At 43.7% G+C, this 23528-nt stretch overlaps 1 protein-coding gene across 4 annotated transcripts in view; it reads left to right on the forward strand.

The window, feature by feature from the left end:
* The window catches only part of TRIO (trio Rho guanine nucleotide exchange factor), a 356945-nt gene that overhangs the window by 201572 nt on the left and 131845 nt on the right, over window positions 1-23528 (forward strand). For all 4 annotated transcript variants that reach the window (XR_012000490.1, XM_072752731.1, XM_072752732.1 and 1 more), the window contains 8 exons: window positions 4816-4985; window positions 5976-6150; window positions 10437-10632; window positions 11440-11606; window positions 13432-13551; window positions 15653-15844; window positions 16245-16394; window positions 19753-19867. Coding sequence is in view for 3 of the 4 variants with exons in the window: in XM_072752731.1 (XP_072608832.1) it covers window positions 4816-4985; window positions 5976-6150; window positions 10437-10632; window positions 11440-11606; window positions 13432-13551; window positions 15653-15844; window positions 16245-16394; window positions 19753-19867 (1285 nt within the window). In the remaining variant the exon portion in view is untranslated. The remainder of the gene's footprint in view (window positions 1-4815; window positions 4986-5975; window positions 6151-10436; window positions 10633-11439; window positions 11607-13431; window positions 13552-15652; window positions 15845-16244; window positions 16395-19752; window positions 19868-23528) is intronic.

A 23528-nucleotide genomic window follows, 5' to 3' on the forward strand; every position in this document is an offset into this window, starting at 1 on the left:
CCCTTCCCAGCAGCTCCCTGAGATGTAGGCACTGTTACCAGGCCCATTTTATAGAGGAGGAGCTGGAGGCCCAGACTCTGCTAGGTACCTTGCCCAAGGCCATGGCCTAGGATGTTATGTTAGGATAGGGTGTCAAGCAATCTAGCTTCAGAGGCTACACTCTTAATTGTTACTCTGCATTACCTCTTAGGAGAAGTGTTTGAACTATCATTTGTGGCCCTGACCATGAGGTTCTGTAGAAGCACTTACATATTGTGCCTCAGGCCACTTCCAAGCATTGGTTTTGGTCTCCTCCTCCTCACAGTGTCTAGAAGCAAGGCTCATTAACATGGTTTCATAACCTAATTATATATGTATTTTTTGCAGTGTTTGCCAGAGAAGAAGAGTTTTGTACCTTGTCATCCATCCTTCACAAGCAGAGTCGTGAGTTAGGCCTCACAGCTGAGTCCAGGAGGAGCACCAGATAGGCACCGCTTGGGTCCAATGTGGCATCTAGGGCACTGGTGCAAGAAGGATGCTGGGCCAGGGCTCCTGGAGGGGCCTAGCCAGCTGATGTCCCTGGGGAGGCCTGACCCGTCTGTGTGAACAAGGGTGGGAAGGAGGGTTGGGCCACCTGGATGCTGGATGTGTCATATCTAGTACATGCAGATCCTCTACCAGCTGTCTTCATTCATGTTGTTGTATTTTGCTGATATTGTAGTGTTTTTTTCGAGTGGGCTTTGAAAAAAAAATGTGTTTCTGTTTTCTCCACAAATTTTAAAAAGAGATATTAGTCTCTACTAGTGTTAAGAGAATCTAGCTCTTAAAAGTGTAGTGCAACTAAAATTGGAGGCCCCCCATTGGCTCTCACTCTCCATGGGCCAGATTGTTCTCTGATGAGTCCCACACCCTCTTCCGTGATGCCAAGTCTACATTTGGGGTAGACTTGGCTCCTTTACCTTCTCATCAGTGCTGCTTCTGTTTAGATTACAGTGTAATAGAGCAGTCCTTTTTGGATGTACATTTGCTTGTACACCGAACGCCACTGAATGAGTGGTACCCTTTCTAAAGAACCAGTAGTATAATTAGTGCAGTGCCTCTCTATCCATTCCTTATGTGTGCTCCACTTTCCACCCATTCGTTAGCCACCTGTTTGTTAACCAGGGCTGCCTCACAGGCAAGTGTACTTCAAAGGACACCCCCCTTCCTGGGTTCCCTTACACGGCAACGATGTAGGAGCAGCTTCACTGCAGTGTGTATGGTAAGGTGGAAGATAATAGTTGAGATTTTGAGAGAAAGGGACTGAAGTGGTTTTTTAAAGTTTTCTTTTACAATGGAGTCCGTGTAATTGAATGGGGTGACCTTTTCATAGTGTTTGTTTTCAGTCAGGTGTCCCGAGGGTGGGAAGGCTGCTGTGGCCTTGTGTGGTTGAGGGTTTTTTTTCCTCTACAGGGAGCAAGTGGGAGGAGGTTGATGAAACCATTTCAGCTGGAAAAGCCTACCTATTAGATAACATATCCTGAATGTTTTTGGATAAATATTTTGACTCAATAAAATGTCTTGGTAAAATTGTTTTTTGCTCACTGGCACATTCTTGGTTTCTTTTAGTGAATCTTGCCTCTTGAGTTAATTTGAGTGGATCATTATGCTTTGGGAATTAAATTTGTACAGAGCACTGCTGATCACTCAGTGCTCTCCTGCGCTGTCTTCTGGCCCTCGTAGTGACTTCCTGAGGCCAGTATTGGTCTGAGGGTCCCTGCTGTAGCAAACCGCGTCTCAGAGAAATTCAGTGATCTCTTAGGTCACAGAGCAGTGCTTTCTTTTTCTTTTTCTTTTTTTTAATTTATTTTTTAAATTATTTTTTAATAATAAATTTATTTTTTATTGGTGTTTAATTTGCCATACAGAATAACGCCCAGTGCTCATCCCGTCAAGTGCCCCCCTCAGTGCCTATCACCCATTCACCTCTACCCCCCGCCCTCCTCCCCTTCCACCACCCCTAGTTCATTTCCCAGAGTTAGGAGTCTTTATGTTCTGTCTCCCTTTCTGATATTTCCTACCCATTTCTTCTCCCTTCCCTTCTATTCCCTTTCACTATTATTTATATTCCCCAAATGAATGAGACCATATAATGTTTGTCTTTCTCTGATTGACTTATTTCACTAAGCCTAATACCCTCCAGTTCCATCCACGTTGAAGCAAGTGGTGGGTATTTGTCATTTCTCATGGCTGAGTAATATTCCATTGTATACATAAACCACATCTTCTTTATCCATTCATCTTTCGATGGACACTGAGGCTCCTTCCACAATTTGGCTATTGTGGACATGAGCAGCACTTTCTTAAAGCATCTCTTAAATCCACAGTAGTCCTGCTGTATAATATGACCTGTAGAACTTGGGAGGTTTTTCATAGGAAATATTGGAGCAGATTGGGAGATGCTAATGATCATGATGGTATTTACAAATGCAGCAGTGTTCATGAGAATTTAGAGAAAAGCAGACAACAAACCCAAAAGAGTATGTTCTTGATTATGGGCCCTTTATAGATTGTACAGAGCATTAGTCCATATTTATATGGTGATTCAAAGAATGGTACTTTTGATGTTGACCTACAGTATCAGTGCAAAGTGTGACTGGAGCTAGAGGGCGCTTCTCCGATACCGGCTTTGCCAATAGCTCGGCACCAGCAGTTGATTTTGTCCATGTCATGAAGGTGACTACATAACCTAGGCTACTTTTACTTAATCTATAAGATCAAAGAGGTGAACCAGCCTACCTCTTAAACTCCTTTAAATTAAAATTCTGGAATTGGATGCAGTTTGGTAACTTAATACACAAAAATGGGTGGATAGTAAAAAAAAAAAAAAAAAAAAAAGTTAACAGGTGTTTCATTGAACATTTTTAGTAAAATCAACTCCTAGGGTCCCAGGTAGCTTAACTGAAAAATAAGTCCTTTGCCATCACTTTCCTTGTTTTTAAATTCACCTGCTCTATTTAAAATACTTACTGACCTGACAGGAGCCATCTGGATATTTTATTTCTAACTAAAGCTATGTTTAACAACAAAAGAATTCTTAGAAGGTTAGCTTGGGTTTGCCATCATTAGTAAGTAGGGAATTAACTAATTAAAACCATATAAAATAGATGGCACTCATCTGGAATGACTAAAATTAAAAAGACCGACCATATCAGGTATTGTTGAGGATGAAGAAGAATTAGAACTTTCAAAGGCTGCTTGCAGAAATGTGTCTGGTACAGCCCCTTGGGAAGAGCAGTTTGGTAATTTGTAAAAAAAAAATTAAACATAGACCTATCATGTGATCCAGCATTCTACACCGCTATTCATCATTAAAAAGTAAGGTGGGGGGTAACATAGGTACATGCGGAGACCGTGCACAGAAGTTCATAGGAGCAATGTTTGTAATGGCCAAAAAGTGGAAACAGCTCAGATGTCCTCACCAGGTGAGGGGCTAAACTGGGCCATATACATAGGCTGGAATCCTGTTTCACAGTAGAAAAGGTACCCACGGTAGTATGGATGGAGCTCGAAATAATTATGTTGGAGGAAAGAAAGACCAGAAATAGAGTTCATACTATATGGTTCCTTTTCTAGGCTTTTTCAAGAAAACTCCAGCTAATCTCTGGTGACAGCAGCTGGGTGGTTGCCTGGGGAGGGAAGGCAGAGGGGGAAGAGAGATTCCAGAGGGCACAGGGTGACAGAGCTGTTCCCTGTGGACAGCAGGGGTCCTTTCATGGGCTTGACCAGATGCTAAGAACTTCGCAAACTGTATCCTGAAATTCGTGCAGTTTATTGCATGTCACTTATAGCTCAGTAAAGCAGTTTTCGAAGGAGATGAGCTCAGAAGGAAAAGACCCAATAAGCATTTGCTCTGGCAAGCATGGTCTCACCGTGGGAGCCACAGGGCCTGGCATGACTGATCAGCACCCCGGGAGGAGGTGCTGGCTGTAGTGGGCGCTTGGAAGATAGTGTTGGGGGGTTGCTTCTCACATCCCCCAGGAAGCAGGAAGCATTTTCTCCTCACACAAACCACTTCCAAGCTGTGTGGTATAAGTGGCGGTCTCCTCCTGTCTACTGAGTGCCCCCCACAGGTGTGGAAGGTGGGGGAGGGACCATGGGCTCCTCTCGCCAGGCCTGGACTACCTCTTGCCACTGCTGTTCCAGATTGTCTTTACGTGGCCTCATCCCCTGACCCATTGTGAGTGGTGTACAGTGGTGTCGCAGGTGTCTTCAGCACGCACGCTCCTTCCACCTGTGTGGGTGAGCAGCGGCCGGGCCGGGCCGGGGTCCCAAACGCTGCTGCTGCCTGTGGATTCTTCGCCGCATCACATGCTGCCTCCTTTTCTGAGCGATATAAAGCAGCCACATCTGAGCAGCAGCTTAATAATTAATAATGGGTTGTAGTGCTCTTGCTAAAAATAAAATAAGACCGTCCATCTGCTAAACAAGAGTCAGAGGATGTGTAAAAGAATGCTTAACTTATGCTTAGCAGATGTGCCGTGGGCAGAAGGGGCCTTTCTTACCTCTCTTGCACCATGATTGAGCCTAGGAAGAGTCAGAAAGAGTGACTTCCCTTCCCTTCCCTCTTTTCTCTGTGGCCGTCCCCTTGGGCTCTCTTCTGTTTGTGCTGCCCCACGCTGGGGTTGTACACTGGTGCCTGTTCTGGGTGCTCCCCCCTTCCCTCCCATCCCCAGGAGAGGCTGCTGCCAGTGGGCTTTGGGCTGGGCTCCCAGGCTGGCGGTGTGGGGTCTCTGTCCAACACCAGGCTTCCCGGGGGCAGGGGGCCCGACCTCACTGCACTCTGTCCTTCCCCAGCTGTGGACATGGCTGGAGGAGCTGCAGAAGGAGCTGCTGGATGATGTGTACGCCGAGTCGGTGGAGGCCGTGCAGGACCTCATCAAGCGCTTTGGCCAGCAGCAGCAGACGACCCTGCAAGTGACGGTCAATGTGATCAAGGAAGGGGAGGACCTCATACAGCAGCTGAGGTGGGCCCATCCCTGCCCTCCCGCCGGAGCGCAGATGCTTTGAAATCCTTCCAGGAATGTCCCCTTCCCCGGGCTCCCACTTTTGAACAATTAGCTGTGATTCTCTGTCCAACTAGGTAGAGAACAAATAACATTTCTGCATACAAAGGAGAGTAACATTCCTTTCTCTTTTTTCCCCCACTATGACCGTCTTTTTGACTTGGTGATTTCCCTCATTACAGCACTAATAAACTTTCCCAGAACTCAGCTTTTATTGCTTTCCTGTTAACACCTACCTAATAATTACTGAAATGTCTTTGCGAACTGGATTGATTTAAAGCTCCTCCGACTGCGTCCTTCAGGCCCTGACTGACCTGCCTCTCTAGAGGATGCTGGGCCTCGCTGTCCTCGGAGGGACAGGGAGGCTCGGGGAGGCCAGGCCTAGTGGGGAGCGTCACCTGTCCCTCAGGTGCTCCTCCATGCAGGAAGGCAGGAGGCCCTGCTGGGCCTGGAAGCAGATTCATTTTACAGATCACTGAGAGGACAGCTTTTGAATCATTACTGGTTATTTCACGTGATGCTCACTTTGCCCAGAGTCAGGCAAAAGTGACCTAATAAAGGCTGAATTGATCGCATTAGTTTAACTCCTTGTTGCCGATACAACTCTATCATTTGTAGCAAACAGATATCATATCGCCTATTCTGTTCTCTCTCCTCAAGGAGAAGGGTGGCTGAAGTTCCTTTCTGTAACAGGCTTTTTTGAGAGCGGGGGTGGGCGGTGGACCGTGCAGAGGAGTCTTCAGGGTGGCCTCAAACCTGGCAGCTCCCTCGGAGGAGGAAGCTTTGTGTACAGCGTTGTGTGGCAGGAGGGGCCACTGGTTCCATTTTCTGAGACCAGCAGCCCTGCTTACTGTCAGCCTCCTGCCCCCTCAAGTCTACCTGGCCGGATCTGGTCTCTGACAATGGAAGACGTTCTCATGCCGCCGGTCCATCCCCCTCTGCCTTCCGCAGGGACTCAGCCATCTCCAGCAACAAGACCCCCCACAACAGCTCCATCAGTCACATCGAGACGGTGCTTCAGCAGCTGGACGAGGCCCAGGCCCAGATGGAGGAGCTCTTCCAGGAGCGCAAAATCAAGCTGGAGCTCTTCCTGCAGCTGCGCATATTCGAGAGGGATGCCATCGATGTGAGTGTCAGTCCCTCCTCTGCCCCCGCCTCTGTCCCGTGGGTTCCTGCCTCCTCTCCTGGCCCTGGTCAGGACAGTCAGAGGGAGGAAGGACAGCGCCTTGCCCTGGAGCTGGGGGGATTGTGCTGGAAGGCACACTGCACGGCAGATAGAGCCAAGCAGAGGTGCCACATACAAGTACAGCTGCCTCGCAGCGTAGCCCTCACTAGGTCCATGCAGCACTCCCCGACCTGTGAGGTGGTCTGTGGGGCAGAGGCACACCCTGGAGCCACTATCCTCTCTTCTTCCTTCTGTCTTTCCCCTCCCTGCCCCGCTGTCTGCCTTTCCCCCTCTGCAGCCCCCTCCCCAGACAGTGAGAATAAGCCTTGCCTATGCTGGTAGCTTTTTTGAGAGTATGAAATCCAGTTTTTTTCCTCCACTGAAGTGTGCTTCAATGATCTTTCATTCTTACCTAAAAATTACACCTTCAGTGTGAGGGTTTTTTTTCTTTTTCTTCAACAAAAGGGTGGTTCTTATTTTGTGCCAGGGAAGATCTTATTTTTGGACTTGATGAAGTACAAGCAGAAGTGAGTGTAATTGGATGATGCTGAACTTGTCTGTGGAACAGGATGAAAGGGACCAAAGCTCACTCCACCTGGGGGGGAGGCCAGTTTCCTGGTGCCTGTCCGTTTCATACAGCTGGTGGGGGGACAGAGTCCCTGTCCGGGTACCTGTGAGCCCACCCATTGGTCCTGTGCCAGCGGAGCAGAGTCTGTAGGCCATGCCCTCCCCAGGCTAGTGCCTCGAGGATGTGCAGGGCTGGCAGTCACTTCTCAGCTGAGGGGAGGACCCTCTGCCAGAAGTGGACCTTTGCTTCCTTCTTTTGGGCCTGTGTGTAGGCCCATGTCCAAGTGGTAGGCTCGATGTGAGGTACAGGGGCCAGGCCAGCCCTGTGCAAGACGTTTCGTGGAGATCTTTGTGATCAGCCACCTGTCTGAACATCCATTGATGTTTTCATTTCCTTTCTTTAAAGAAAGGCCTTGGCTGTTTTCATTTTCATCATTGGTTCATGACAAGAAAGGAGTTAGATGCCATGCATGTTGTCTAGTAAAATCTGCTCTTGGTGTCTTGATGTTTAGAGCCATATGAAGCCATGTAGAGCAAGGCACACTGTACTCAGCTCATTGAGGAACTGCCTGAGTGTGGTTTGCTGGTTCCAGTGTGCACATCTTATGAACAGCACGCCTGTTTTCCTCTCTGACCTCTACTTCACATGAATTGCTTTTATAAACTTAGCTTTTTGAGTAGTTTCAATTAGTAAATAGAGCAATCAGGCATTATTTCAAGTTTTTCATCAGAACATTTTGATACTTTAAAAAAATGTCTTAGCTTCATTTGTATTGCTGCTTCTTTAAAGGAAAAAAATTTAATTGTATTTCCATTTTCAGTAAACTAGTGTTTTAAAATGTAGCTCAGGAACTGGAAATACTCATTTTCCCCACACCAAAGCCACAAAATTCCAGGTGGCCTTAATAAAGCCAGTGTGCCAGGCCAGGGGTAAGTGCTTTCCTGAACTAAGGAAGTTAGACCTGCAGTTCAGTCACAGGCCAGCTAAAATGCAGTTTAAAAGCTTTTAAAAGGTCATAGCCCAGAACCTCTTTTCTCTGGAATAATCCTGAAACATGAAAACCTGAGCAGTTGAGGCTTCAGCTGGGATTTTATCCCTTATCTGGGAAAATTCTCCATTCAACTGCCCGTAGAGGCATGGAATTAACTTTATGGGAGAAACTTCTCTGTTCCCTGGCCAATTTTTAAAAATCCCTCATATTTCTTGTATTTTATAGCCTTTTCATCTCTCAAAAGTGGATCTAGGTTTTCTATGGCTTAGAATATTACAATTTCAGCCTCTTGATATTCCAGGTAAAACCTGCTCTATTGATCTGAAAACAACAAAATCATTACTATAGCATCCTGTGACAGTTACTTATGGAACAGATACATATGTGTTTAGGAAGAGGAACTTACAGAATTTCTAAACATTCTGGGATATGTTTTAAAAATCATTGTTTCAGGGCAGCCCTGGTGGCGCAGCGGTTTAGTGCTGCCTGCAGCCCGGGGTGTGATCCTGGAGACCCGGGATCGAGTCCCATGTTGGGCTCCCTGCATGGAGCCTGCTTTTCTCTGTGTCTGTGTCTCTGCCTCTCTCTCTCTCTGTGTCTCTGTGAATAAATAAATAAAATCTTAAAAAACAAAAGTTTAAAAAAATAAAAATAAAAACCATTGTTTCAGAGTTACTTCTCCAAAGAATTCCCGTTCAAAAATGACTTCCACTTTCACGAACTTTGTTATTGCCACTGATTTCTTGTTTTCACTTGTGTGTGTAACATGCTGTGATAGTGAACCTGGAGCAGGATTTTTCCTGATGGTCCTTTGATCATGCCCATTGCCAGAGTTTCTTTCAGCTTGGCAAGTATTTTTGAATCCTACTGGTTCTAGAATGTTCATCTTTTATTATCCACTCTTGAGTGTTGTCTGAGCCTGACGGTGTCTCCAGGAGACATTATTTGTGAGTCTTTGTCTCATTAGTACACCTGACCCTCTCCTGCTTCAGTGCCAGAAATGAACGTTAGGAGAGAAAATGACCCTTAGAGTAGAGATAAAGATTAAAGCTATGGTAAGCTTTTTCTCTTTTCCTTTTTAAAAATATTTTCCCTCAGTGTGTTCTGTGTAATTTAACATTGTTTAAATTTATTAATTAGCCCAATTCACTAAGTTATTGTAAATACACACACTGTATGCAGACCCCAATAATGAAAGAATAAACCCGGAAGATTTGTGCCGGAGGAGTTTGGGGAAGCCTTCCATTTTTATTACTTCTCATCTCCTGGTTGGGTTCTGTGTGAACTCTCACATTGTCAGATTTTCAGACTCAGGTAGTCATTGCTCATCTGCATAAAGTAAATCAGGACACATGGGAAAGGTTATTCTACTTAAGTGTAGAGAATACAGTGTTTTTTCACTAAAAGTGAAATACAATGTTTTTTCAATAAAAGTGTTTTTCCTCCTTTCTGGATTTTGTTGTTTTTAGCCTTAATTAAAAAAAAAAATATATATATATATATAGATTACAGAAGTTTTCAAACTAGTGCCAAAGTAGCGAGGATGGTACAGTGAGAGTCCATATGCCTGTCTCCCGAATGTAGCAAGATTGTGCCTTCTCTCTGCCAATACCCCTTCTTTTGTTAATCGTTCTGCTGTAATATGTTAGAGTAGAGCTTTGCCAGCTTATCATTTCCCTCCTAAAGACTTCCTTATGCACGTCTACAAAATCAGGCCTTTCCCCTCGTAACCACAGTCTGCTACTCCTCGCCAACACTCAGCTGCTGCTGGAACCTCTGCAGCTGCCCTGGGCAGCAGAGGGTGCCCGTGGGCGCCGCTCACAGGGTGATATTGATAGTCTTTCCATCCAGGATGGTCTCTTCATCCACCCTTCTTTTCCTGCTGTGACTTTTTGGAATGACTGCATCAGTGGAAGAAAACCAGGTCCCACATTCTGAATTCACTTAGTGATTTTCTGTTTTTATTTTCCTCATATTTCCGGTGAACTTGAAAGTTCAATGTAAAGACCTGATTAAGATTTGGGCTCCTAATTAAGTTTCCGTGCTAGATATTCCCCAGGGGCCACAGCTTCTCCCGTCAGAAGGCTGGTCCTGTCTGGTTCCACTTCTTTAGGGATCTGAGGTTGGCCTGTGGGATTAGGAGGTGGCAGTCTGACCCTCCCATTAAATCCCCTGTCCTTTCCATTAGAGTTTACTGCATGTCGATGATCATTCCCTGAAGAGTTATTTCACTAGAATTTCAAAACAAAATTAGAAAAAAAACTTTCTAATCTTATTATATGTACATTTAATAACTAGATTTATCTATAAAGGGGAACCTTCCATCGTTGTTCTAGGCTTAAATAATTGTCTCTTTTAATTACCAATTTCAAGGTAAAGGTTGTTTTCTTGTCAATATTTAATCAGAAGAGTTTTTCCATTTAATTTTAGTTTTTTAAGGTTCTTTTTTAAAAAAACATTATTAGGAATTAAGGTACTTTTATGTATTTTGTACATTTTATTCAATTGTGGTAGGTTTTTTGTGTCTAACTCTTCCTTCTTTGGCCTGTGGGAACCCCTCCAGCTGGGTTCCATGTCCTTCAGACACATTCACATTAGTTCCTTCCTTCCTTACTTGGCACAGTGAAATGTCGCAGCAGGTATTTATTTTGTAAGTCTCTGCCCTAAGAAGATACTCTCCTCTATCAGATCATCTCAGACCTTGAGTCTTGGAACGATGAGCTTTCTCAGCAAATGAACGACTTTGACACAGAAGATCTCACAATAGCAGAACAGCGCCTCCAGCACCATGCAGACAAAGCTTTGACCATGAACAACTTGACCTTTGATGTCATCCACCAAGGGCAGGACCTCTTGCAGTATGTCAATGAAGTGCAGGCCTCTGGTAAGGAGTGCATTGCGTTCTACGTCAGCTGTGGGTCTTCAGGTCACACAGGAATTCATCCTGTGTGATGTTTGTGTGTGTGACAATTTGTTAGCTCATGTGACATAGGTGTTCTAGGTACCTGCTCTTCAAAAGAAACATTTTGCTGTTTGATTTTCACATACCGTGATCACATTTAACAGTATGTAGTGTACTTAATCCTTAATATTCTTACATGTCATTTCACGTAGCATGAACTCTAATTGTATATCCATGAATGAAATGTAAATCTCAAAGGAAAGGAATTTTTCACATTTAAAATATTTTTCTTAGTTTATATTTTACCAGCAGATGTCACTGTAGGTCCAAAAATGTAGAAGGAAGTTGATAGTGTTTAAAACTTAGCAGCAAATTGCATACTACATTACTCCTGGTACACAAATCAAATTAAATGCTTCCTGAAGAGTACACTGGGCACAACGAATGTGCAGTAAAACAAGCCAAAGTTCACTCATTTATAAAGGCAAGGCACATGTTCACCAGTTATCACTGTAGAAATAGAGCGACAGGGGATGGGTTTGGTTTGATTAGCTATACATCATGTTTTGCTTTGGAACATATTAGATATATTCTTGGAGATCCCCTGGGCATGCTCAGAAGCACATGTAAACACTCTGCTGGCTACACCTGCCTTGAACTTGGCCTCCAAGGTAATGGCCTGGCCAAGCTGGCCAGATTATTCACAAAAGCACAGTGTGTGTCATGCGCGGCTGAAGAAACGGGTCAACATGCCAGTTGAACTCTGGGCTCTCCCTTCAATGTCCGCAGGTGTGGAGCTGCTTTGCGATAGAGATGTCGACATGGCCACTCGGGTCCAGGACCTCCTGGAGTTCCTTCATGAAAAGCAGCAGGAACTGGATTTAGCAGCAGAACAGCATCGGAAGCACTTGGAGCAGTGTGTGCAGCTTCGCCATCTGCAGGCTGAAGTGAAGCAGGTAAACAAGCTGCTGGATGTAGAGCCAGACCAAAGTGGCGCTCAATGGGTGACCTCTTGGTCATTTGGGATATAAGTGCTGGGGCAGATTGTCACTGTTCAGCACACAGCTGTTGTGATCTGTGATGTGACATGCATACCCCCAGTAGGGCCGTAGCTTGGTGTAAGGAGGGAGCCTGTGCCCAGACAGCTGTGTGTTTACTCTGTAGTGGAAAAGCTTTTAGGTGTATCACTTGACAGTAACATTCATTTGGCTTGTTTTGTTACTGGTGGTCTCTTGTTTGAAGCTCTGAGTACTTTGATTCTCAGGCTAAATAACTGATTTTTCTGCCAAATAGGCTGTTATCAGTCTGGATGGTGTCACAGGCTATAGAGGGTTGGGGTTTTCTTCAGCATGCTCTACTGCCCTCAGATAGCATGGCAAAATAAAAATGGAATATTTGAAAGAGACTGCTTTCAGCTCATGGCCAGTGGAATTCCATGCATGTATATTCAGCATGTGCGTGACATTTTATATCATGAGCCACTCTTGATACCACCTCGATGCAAGGGAAGTATGGCTTTCTGGGATTCTGGTGGAAGTACAGAAGAACATGTGGTAGGTTGAGCAGAGGGATGAGGTACCTCTGTAGTGTGAATAAGATGTGGTGCGTAAGTGGGTGGCAGTCACGTTGAAGCAGATATACTGTCCAATTGGAAACCTTTAAAGGGTACCTGTGAGCCTTGAATGTAATGAGATGAAGTATTATGACCTGCCTTTTACAGAGCAGTTGTTAACATATTCCTTCTTGCTAAAAACAAGACAATAGAATAGGAATTGCATTGCCTGTAAGAGTCCAGAAATGGTGCTCAGAAATTACTTTCTGTACGTTACACATCAGGATGTGGTAGGTTGCTGGTGTTTGCTCAGCAGCCATGTGATGGGTCTGACAGATAGGTGGGGAATGGGTGTCAGGTGGCTCTTATAGCCTCAGCTGCCCTCCACTTCCCAGGCAGCAGGAAGGGAAAAACATAACCAGGAAGAAGCAGTACTTATATCAGAAAAGACATGTATTCACACAGCCACCCCAAGGCTACGGTGTGGATCACAGTAGCTGGAGAGAGTGTCCTGACGGTAGTGAAGCTGTGACATGGGGGCCATGAAGTGGTTTTAAGTGCCCCTCCACCCCCCTGCAAAATCGAGGTTTTCTGAGTAAAGGAGATAAGGAAAAGTAGGTAACCAGCAGTCTGTGCCATAAATAACTACCCACAATGACCTTCGACAACCTCTGTGGCTTCCACAGTTGCAGTGCTCTGTTTGTGTGTGGTGCTAAGAATCTCGGGATGTGACCCTGAGCGTTGGAGCACTGCTGAATCCATTCTTTGGTTAGCATGCCATTTAACACTGACATTACACTGGAAAATACGGTGGGGAAATAAAATAGTTCCCTTACCAAGCAGTTTGCTAATTTTGCATATTCATTAAGACTAAAAGGAATGAAAAATACTTTTCTTGATTACCAGGGAATTATTTATGGCAATAGGTATTCTAATGGGCGATTCTTAATCTGTTTTGACCTGTGGACTAATAACAATCCTCTGGATTCCCTACCTTATCAGCACCTATTTGATGCTATAAGATAAGTGAATTAATTTTAAAGTGCAACACTTATGATCACATGCCATGTAAGGACATCAGGCTTTTGGCAGTGGGATCATAAGGAAACCAATGCTTCACAGATGATGGGAGCAGCTTGACAACCTTGCCCACATGGCTCGTGTCCCCCTGGCCCACAGTGGCCCCCTGGGGAGGGCCGATGCTTGGAGGTCCGTGTGTCATGTTTCAGGTGCTGGGCTGGATCCGCAATGGAGAGTCAATGCTGAATGCTGGACTCATCACGGCCAGCTCATTGCAGGAGGCGGAGCAGCTGCAGAGGGAGCACGAGCAGTTCCAGCACGCCATCGAGGTAGGGACACTGGCCCGCCTCCCACCCCAGGACATGTCTGCTAAGCCCCCTCATGTGTGACTGACCCTGAGCTGAGGGGGTTCAGCAGGACCCAAAGTGACGACACTTATACATGTACAATTTATTTCAGGGGAAGAAACAGGCTGGTGACTGCAGTGAGGAGAGGGTGTGTATGTGCCAGTCTGGGGACCTCACAGTGCTGCCCCGGAGGCCAGGTGGCTCCTGCTGTCCTCCTGCCTTAAGGGCCCTGGCAGGATGTACCACCCACTGTCAGGAACACCTGGTGCCAGAGAATTTGAGTTGGAGTCTGGGCTCAGGGGTTTTATTTTTGTTTTCCTGGTCTTGTACACACATTTCTGGACAAAGCAGAGCACCATGGGCGGCTCAGCCAGACCAGGTGCAAATCACCAATAAACAGCACTCTCCACAGAACTTCCCCAGCCATGGTTAAAAGCCACGTTCCTCACCTTGGGTGGGGGTCAGTGCCAGGGTGGGACTTAAGCAGAATGGCTTGCACCAGTTCCAAGTCCACTCAGATTCACTTTCACAGCATATGAATTAGTTATTCTTAGAATTTTTATGGGGAGAGGGGAGTTAATTATGGTAGGTAGTCTTGGTACATTCGAGGGAAAAAGCATTTGATTACAGAAGACTTACTTCCTGCTGTAGTTACATACATAGGCGGAGAAGAAAGCCATGGAATCCTGTTACTTTATTCTCAAGATTGACATGTTTTCAACTATTTGGTGCCAACAGACACATATTAACACTTCTTCCTGAAGCCCAGACTCTGGGCTCTTGAAAATTGTACACTGTGCCTAGTGATTTCTAATGATTAAATTGCTAATACACGTCAGTGTGTCTGGGTTAAGGACAGGGTTGATTATATTGTGGATAGTCTTTATGGGGTCATTTAGTGCCTTTTCAGGTGAAATGCAAAATTTTGCTATGGTTAAAAAAAAAAGAAAAAAAAAATCTGTGTATCTGTGTCCACAGAGACCCATGTACTCCCCTAACTGCTGTGATGTCTGGTGTTCTTCATGGAGAGAGCCAACCTGTCAGGCCCTTGTGGAATCTTCTAGTGAACATTCATGAGCAAGAATTCCCACTGGATTTCTGATGTTATTTTGATACTTTAATATGGCATGAACCTCCAGAGAACACAGTTGGCTCATTCTTAGCTTTTTTTTTTTTTTTAAGATTTTATTTATTTATTCATGAGAGATACAGAGAGAGGCAGAGGGAGAAGCAGGCTCCCTGTGGGGAGCCTGATGCAAGACTCGATCCCGGGACCCTGGGATCACACCCTGAGCTGAAGGCAGATGCTCAACCACTGAGTCATTCAGGCGTCCCTCATTCTTAGCTTTTAATTATGTTTCTCTCTCTCTCTTTTTTTTTTTTTTTAAATTTTTATTTATTTATTTATTTATTTATGATAGTCACAGAGAGAGAGAGAGAGAGAGAGAGGCAGAGACACAGGCGGAGGGAGAAGCAGGCTCCATGCACCGGGAGCCTGATGTGGGATTCGATCCCGGGTCTCCAGGATCACGCCCTGGGCCAAAGGCAGGCGCCAAACCGCTGCGCCACCCAGGGATCCCTCTCTCTCTCTTTTAAAGTCAATAGTGCTTGAAAACTTTTCAGTCAAGTCTAAACTTTAACATATAAGTGAAAAAGGCATTCACTGTAGCACCTTTTCCTACATGTGTTCATTTGCCTCTAGTGGTTATTACAAGGAGAATCAATAGGAAAAATAAACTTGGAACATTTCAACAGCTTTGTCAGAATATTGGCTATTAAGGTATTTCCCTGATATTTCTCAAGCTAAGAACCCCACAACTGAGACCCATTCTGGAATGCCTTAATGCATTGCATCCTTCATTAAGTAATTTAAATATAAACACAGTTCTTGCTAGGCATGAAAACTTTTTTTTTTTTTTTAACTGAACTGTCTGCTGTGTTTGTAGAAGTGTCCTAGTGAGTATTTTAAATGAAGTTGTTTCTATAAAAGCAAGTGGAGTGGAACAATGGCAGCCTTCCCAGTTTTCCAGTAAGCGCATGACACCCCTGTTCAATAAGCATTCCCTTCCCTTCTCTTGCTTAGAAAACACATCAAAGCGCCTTGCAGGTGCAGCAGAAGGCAGAAGCCATGCTGCAGGCCAATCACTATGACATGGACATGATCAGGGACTGCGCCGAGAAAGTGGCCTCTCACTGGCAGCAGCTCATGCTCAAGATGGAAGACCGCCTCAAGCTTGTGAATGCGTCTGTGGCCTTCTACAAAACCTCAGAGCAGGTGAGGGAGGGAGGTTCTGCTCCTTCGGCTCCTGGCCAACCTTTTACTTTGGACTCCCATTTTCTTGGACAACTCAGTCCTTAATTCTTCAGTCATTACTGAGCCAGTCAGTTCAATGTCAAGCAGAGAAAAGCATTCTAGAAGCAGAAGGATTATTGCTTACCTTAGGAACCAAAGAGTAATAGGTTGGAAAGTAGCTGAGAGGACCTCTGTTTTCCTTTCATTTAAATGTGTAGCCTGAACCACAACCAGAGAGAGACCGGCAATTCAGTTTGTATTGGGTTCTTGTTCTGAAAGACCTGCCTGAGTACGATGGAGCCCAGGGCTCTTTCTGATGCTCTTGGACCCCAGGCCAGCACTTTCATCCTCAGAGCATGACTGACCACTTTTCCACTCACAGGTCTGCAGTGTCCTTGAGAGCCTGGAGCAGGAGTACAAGAGAGAAGAGGACTGGTGTGGAGGAGCCGACAAACTGGGGCCCAACTCAGAGACGGACCATGTCACCCCAATGATCAGCAAGCATCTGGAGCAGAAAGAAGCATTCCTGAAGGTACGGAGCCGGCCCTTTGGGTGCTGGGGCCTCCCTGAACAGGGCACATGAAGAGGGTTCACCTGAAGATGGCTAGGTCTAGACTGTCAGAAAACCATAGATGTTGCAGTGTGCCAGGCATATGTAGCCACCTTGGCTTGCCAGGCTGGCCCCTCACACCTACAGCTCTTCCCTTGTGTGGAAAGGGAGTGTGGTGACATTGCATCAGTGCTGGGTTACTTGGTCAGACAAAGTCTTAAAATCTTTCACTTGTGATTTACATACACTCTCTAGTTTTCACAAAGAGCTAGAAACCTGTGTGAATAAATCATGGGTGGAAGTCATAACTCCAAATGATTCCGAGCAGAGAAAGAGATTGATTTGGTGAGACAAAAATGCCTATAGCTTAAAATAATCTTTTGGAAATTAAGCCTTTTTAGGTAGAAAGACTGAACCCAGTGCAGAGCAGACACAAAGCAGGACACTGCTTGTGGTTTCAGGATAGTTACTCACACTTGCTCCGGAAGTGTTTCCTGCAGAAGAAACTTAATCCCGTTTAGGCCAAGGTGGAAGTTTGAACTCTGAGAAGATTTAATGAGGAATTTCTCTAGCCGCCTCTGTTGTTTGTTTGTGTATGTATGTGTGTATATTCATATATAAATCACCCAGAAGGTCTACAAGTGCTCAAAATGTTTGGCAACATTTCCCTGTTTCTTTCACTCTTGAGAAAGATTTCCCAAGGCTCTGCCTTTTGCCACTCAGACCTGTTAAAAATAGGCATGGTGTTTGCTTTTCGTTGTCACTTTATTGAGTTTTGCATTGGCTTTCTGACCCCTCTGACACCGTTTCCTATTACATTTAATAATTTGTTTCCATTCTGAAGGTGATGTCTGTCCTGACAGTTACTGTTTAGTCAAGGAGTCTTGTGACTCTTTGAAAATTATATCTGGTAGCTTATCACATGACTTTCTTTTTAGCAAATCAGGGTGGGAAAACGGTGGCTTCTTCAGACTCCAGTTGAACTATTTCAAACAGGACCTGAAAGCCCTGGCCCTACTTGTCATTGCTAGTTACTTTTATGAAATGCCCACCACTGTGAGGATGTTTCCATTGGAATCAGCATAATTTTGCTCTCTTTCTCTCTGTAATCCATTTAGAATAAAGCAAAATTGAATACTACTTAGTATAATTAAGACAGATACTTAGATAAAATTATAAAACAAAAATAATCATCAACCTGTTCAGATTCCTTCATTCAACTAGGATTCAGCAGTGTTTGTATACTGGATTTCTTTAAACTTTTCATTATGTGAGTTTAATCATGCATGCGAAAAAAGAGATGATGAACTCCTATGTACCTCTTAGCAGCATCAGTAATTATCAGCACATGGGCATATGCCCACCTTCACTGAGTTACTTTAAATTCTAGATGTTACATCATTTTATTTGTAAATACTTCAGTACGTATCTAAACATTAAATTCTGCCCTTTTAAAACATAACTGCAAGACCATTTATCAGAGCCTGAAACTTAACAGTATCTCTTATTTTGTACAAAATCCAGCAGTTTTCAGATTTCTCTGATTGACCCATATTGTCTTGGTTTTAATCAGGATTCAAACAAGGTCCACACATTTTTATTGATATGTCTTTTGAATCTCTTTCAATCTAAACACCATCCTCCGTTTATTACTATTTATTAGCTGAAGAAATAAGTTGCTCATACTCTGGGGTTACTGTCACTCTGGATTTCCATAGTTACATCCTGTGGAGTCACTTTGCACCATCCTGGATTCCTTAAATGTGTGTTATGTTGAGAACCTCAGCTGGGTTCAGGTTCACACCTGAGTGTGTGTGTATGCAGTCAGCATACCTGGTAGGTGGTGCTGTGTACTTCCCATGGCATTACATGGCCAGATGAGGTCTGTGTCTCTTTTTGTCTGTGTGATACGAGGAATTTTACTAGTGCTTCAGACATGGTGAGTCTAGTTCATCCATTATGTGCTTCTCTGTCTGCCTTTTACTTAATGGGTTTAGTATCCTGTGGTGATAATCCTTCATTAGGAGTTGCAAAATGGTGATATTCTATCATTCCTTCTGTCTTGATTAACTAGAATTATTCCCTCCTTAGCTATTTGGTTACTCTCAAAGAGAGTTTGTCCAAAAAAGGCAGGGTAGGGGCTTGAGTCTTTCCATTTGCTTATCATTTTCAGAATAATGAGCTGTTGCCATAGCAACCTCTACATAGGAACAATTTTTTTTACTATACTCATGGATTTTAATATATTTGGTGTGTTTTGATCAATTGCAGTCATTTATCTTTTTATACTCAACTTGTCCCATTTGAGGAAGCTCTTTCCAGTTGTGTTGGTTCTGACTTCCTGACATAACCCCAGTTGTCTGTAGCTGCTTCCTTGCTGTTTGGAATGCAGCCTATTTCAGGCTTATCTGTGGAGACACTTGATACATTCTTCTCTTAATTAAAAGGTGTCCTAGCTCTATCTACTGAAAAGACCTGGAAACAGTGACCAACCAGTAATAATGAGCTCCCTTGTGTCTGTCCAAATTGTGGTCTAAATACCAAGTACCATAAGAAGGAGATAGGGCTCCTGGAAGAAAGATTAATTCCAGAGCTGAGACAGGAAATGTGTAAGATATTTCTAACCCAAATATAATTAAGGGTATTTTTCCTTTTGTTTTTTAAATACATTAATGAAATTGCTGGTTTGGTTTATAAATATGGAATCCATCAGTTATCTATTACCACAATAGCACCACAAAACAAACCACCCCAAACCTCAGCAGCTCAAACCAGGGGTTGGCAACCTAAGAGCTGAATCCATCCACTCTCCCTCATCTGCATGTTGCAAGTGGCTGCTTTCCTCCACAGGAAAAAGGTTGGGTGCAGTGCTCACCACAGGAAGTTGGAGACTATATGACTTGGAAAGCTGAAAATACTGTCTGCCCTTTCCAGAAATCGGGCACAGCTTAGCTAGGTGCTCAGACTTGAGGTTTCTCCCAAGGCCGCAGTCAAGGTGTTGACTGAGGGATGTGGTCAACTTGAGGCTCGGCAGGAAGAGGGCTCCACCTCCTCTCACTGCAGGCTGGCCACCTCTCTCACTCCCCTGCCCTATGTGCCTCTCATAGGGCAGCGCTCAGCACAGCAGCTGGCTTCATCTGAGCAAGAGCTCCAAGACAGATTTTCTTTTTTAATTGAAATAGGATGTAAACTCTGTATTTTCCAAACTACAAGTTGGCCCAATGAATGTTTTAGGTAAAGACGTATGTTAGAGACATAGGATGTTGTCACCTATATGTACTCAAAATACATGTTTATCTAAGGCAAATTAACAACACGTTGCCCTCCACGTATCTCTTAGGCTTGCACGCTTGCTAGAAGGAATGCAGATGTCTTCCTGAAATACCTGCACAGGAATAGTGTGAACATGCCGGGAATGGTGACACATATCAAAGCCCCTGAACAACAAGTGAAAAGTGAGTACAGCTAGGAGTCATTTTACTGGCCAGCAATACAGGGAGTGTGGCAAGATGTGTTCCAAAGTCCTGAAGTCTGGGGCTTCATTTTAAATGTCCATCTCATATTATTATTAAAGTTCTCATTAATTATCTTTGTTTAATAATAGAACATAAAACAAATGTAGATTGATTATTTGTTGAATAAAGTTGAAGAGGATAAGCAGGGAGAAAATGCAGCATTGATATTTATTAGCATGGACTATTTGGTTAAAGTAAGTAAAAATATTGTAAATTGGGGAAAAAAAGGAAAAACCAAAATTTGTCTAGAATCAAAATATTTTTAAAAGTTCAATCAAGAAATTATACACCAATATCATTGCTGGAAGGTGTTACCAATTTTATAGACTTAAAGCACTAATGAAAGCAAATTGCCATGGGGAGCCTTGAGTGGGTGGCTCATTTGCTTAAGTGTCTGCCTTTAGCTCAGGTCATGATCTCAGGGTCCTGGGATCCAGCCCTGCATCGGGTCCCCTGCTCAGCGGGGAATCTGCTGCTCCCTCTCCCTCTGACCCTCCCCTCTGCTCGTGCTTTCCCATGCATGCACGCTTGCTCTCTCTCTGTCAAATGAGTACCTAAAAAAACCCTTAAAAAAAAAAAAAGCATTGCCAAATATCATACATTTTGGGTCATTTGAGTGTAAAAATCTGTAAAACCATGTTTTTACATGTACATCTATATAATGTAAATACATAGAAACTCATCCCGGAAAATGTTATACTGTTAATAGGATTAGTGTATATAGAAGTGAGGGGCCTGATGGAATTACTCTATAATTCTGATTGAAACTTTACAGTGAAAATACATTCAGGTGTTCTCTCACTTAAGCCTTAGATATAATCATAGGTTTTGTTTTGTTTTTGTTTTTTTTTTTACAAATTCAATTAAAATGATATGGAAATAGATCCTCAGAAAATGAAGAGTTTGAAACAGTCTTGACACTGAGGCACCTGCTGTCCTCACCATGAGCTTCAGAGGCCGGTGATAAACAGATGAGGAGCTTGGGGCCACACAGGCTCCACTCTCAGTTGGGTTTCAGAGGGAAAAGTTGCCATAATCCATTAACAGGTGATTTGTCTCACTCTTGAAACCCTTATGATTGGCAGAGACTTTGTACATACATTACATTCTACTCCCTGTTCATCTAGATTCATCCGTTAGAGGTGTCACAGGAAAATTCTCTCCCACACTGGTAGAGTCCTCTACTCTCCACAGATGAGATTTGTATTTATTCCTTGGTAGGCTTCTCTCTTGAGAAAATGAGTGACTAACACACCATTTCTCAGCAGGAGCAAGTCTTCATTGCCAACAAGTTACTCGCGTTGGTAATCAGTTTATTTGGCTCATTTCATATAAAAATCACTGCTTTTCTCTCATCCTTCAGTATTGCCTTTGGTTGTTGGTTGTACTCTGCTTTCTCTAATCAAAGGTGGTATGATCCTTACTAGGTTATACCAGTTCGATGGGTGTGTGCGTGTGTGAGGGGAGAGTGTTTTCCATGTACACACTTACTTGACAGTCACTGTGCACTTGGTGCTGTTTATCATTGTTTTGGAGGCTATGAAGACTTAAAAACAAAATGTCTTGTTTCTCTCATTGAGTAGTTGGGGATGAAAGATTGATGTGTGGGACAGTGCAGTAAATCCATGTAAGGGTGATGATGCCAGAAGAGACAGCATGACCCCAGGCAGTCCTTCAGGTGTGAGGAAGCCCTGATGGTTTCCCGTCCCAGTCCTGGCTGCTTACTCACCCCATATCAGTCAGAACCCAGGCAAGGACTGTAGAAAGAAAAGACCAGAAAAGACCCACTGGCTCATGTTAATTTTCACATATGATATTTTCATTCATGGTAGCTTATTGTTTTGACTGGACTCAAATTTCAAAGTCTTGATTGGTGTCACTACATTAGTTTACCTTTTCGGTAAAGATGACGTAGCATGACCACTGAGCTGCTACCTAAATGCTGCTCATAGGTTTGTGTTTCTCAGCCTACCAGGACCCCAGTAAATATTTCTGGAAACTTAATATTTTTTTAGGATTCCCAGTATTAATGAAGTTATAATCTAAGTACCATTTATTTAATTTGTAGTTTCAGTCTCCAGAATCATCTTCCAACTTTCTTGTGTTATAAACTTCTAAACTAAAACAGACTTACTGTAAAAAAAATTTTTTTAAGTGTACAGATGTATATTAATTACCTAATTCCGGGGCACCTGGATGACTCAGTGGTTGAATGTCTGCTTTTGGGTCAGGTTGTGACCCTGGGGTCCTGGGATCGAGTCCCACATCAGGCTCCCCGTCTCTGCGTCTCTCTCTGTGTCTCTCATGGATAAATAAATAAAATCTTAAAAAAAACTACCTAATTCTTTTGCCATTGGTCACCATTGTCAAGACTTTTTTATGCATCTATGAATGTAAACATAAATATATATAGAAAAACACACATGGATTCCTACTCCACTTACCCATCTCACTTTTTTTTAACCAAAATGGGACTGTATTTTGTTGCAATTTGCTTCTTTTCCTTAATAATATATCCTAGTCCTCTTTTGGAGCATCTGGGTGGCTCAGTTAAGCATCTGACTCTTCATCTCAGTTCAGGTCTTGATCTCAGAGTGGTGAGTTCAAGCCCCATGTTGGGCTCCAATGCTGGGTATTGAGCCTACTTAAAAAATATATATATATATATATATACACATATATATACATATCTATATAGATATATATATCTTCTCTTTCTATATCAGAATTTAAAGATCTGCTCTATCGTTTTAAATTTCAGTATAATGACTTTATTTTTTTTTAAGATTTTATTTTGTTTATTCATGAGAGACACAGAGAGAGCAGCAGAGACACAGGCAGAGGGAGAAGCAGGTCCATGCAGGGAGCCCAACGTGGGACTTGATCCCAGGACCCCGGGGTCGCGACCTGAGCCAAAGGCAGCCACTCAACACTGAGCCACCCAGGTGTCCAGTATAATGACTTTATAGTTGACTTAATCTGTCCCCCAGTTGGGTTCCATTGTTGCTGCCAATTTTTACAAACAGTGCCTTAGCATTCGCATACCTGAGCACAAATTGTGTATGTATCACTTGTGTAAGCACCATATATCTGAAAGATGAATTCCTGGTTCAAAGGTATGCATATTTCTAACGTCATCACCTCTTGCCAAAGTGTCCACTGCAGGAGTTAGGGTCTGTTTTGCCTTTGATAATATGGGGTCACCTGTGCCTGTTTCTTCTCCCTATCAGCACTGGATAGCACCATTGCTTGCCAGGAAAAGGGTGAAAGCTAGTCTCATTGAGGTTAAACATGTTTCTCTGTATTTAGTATTGTGTGTATTTTATTCTGTGTGTTTAGAAATCATGAACGTCATGTCTGTATGCTTTGCTCAGAGTGCCTGGGTGGCTTAGTTGGTTAAGCGTTTGCCTTTGGCTCAGGTCATGATCTCGGGATCAGCCCTGCATCTGGCTCCCTGCTCACTGGGGAGTCTGTTTCTCCATCTCCCTCTGCCCCTTCCCTTCGCTCTTGTATGCACACACTCTCTCTCAAATAAATAAATCTTTATATGCTTTGTTCATTTTTCTAATGGACTGTTAATCTTTTTTCTGTTGACTTAGCA

The sequence above is a fragment of the Vulpes vulpes genome, chromosome 3 (assembly GCF_048418805.1).
Source record: "Vulpes vulpes isolate BD-2025 chromosome 3, VulVul3, whole genome shotgun sequence".
NCBI classification, from domain to species: domain Eukaryota; kingdom Metazoa; phylum Chordata; class Mammalia; order Carnivora; family Canidae; genus Vulpes; species Vulpes vulpes.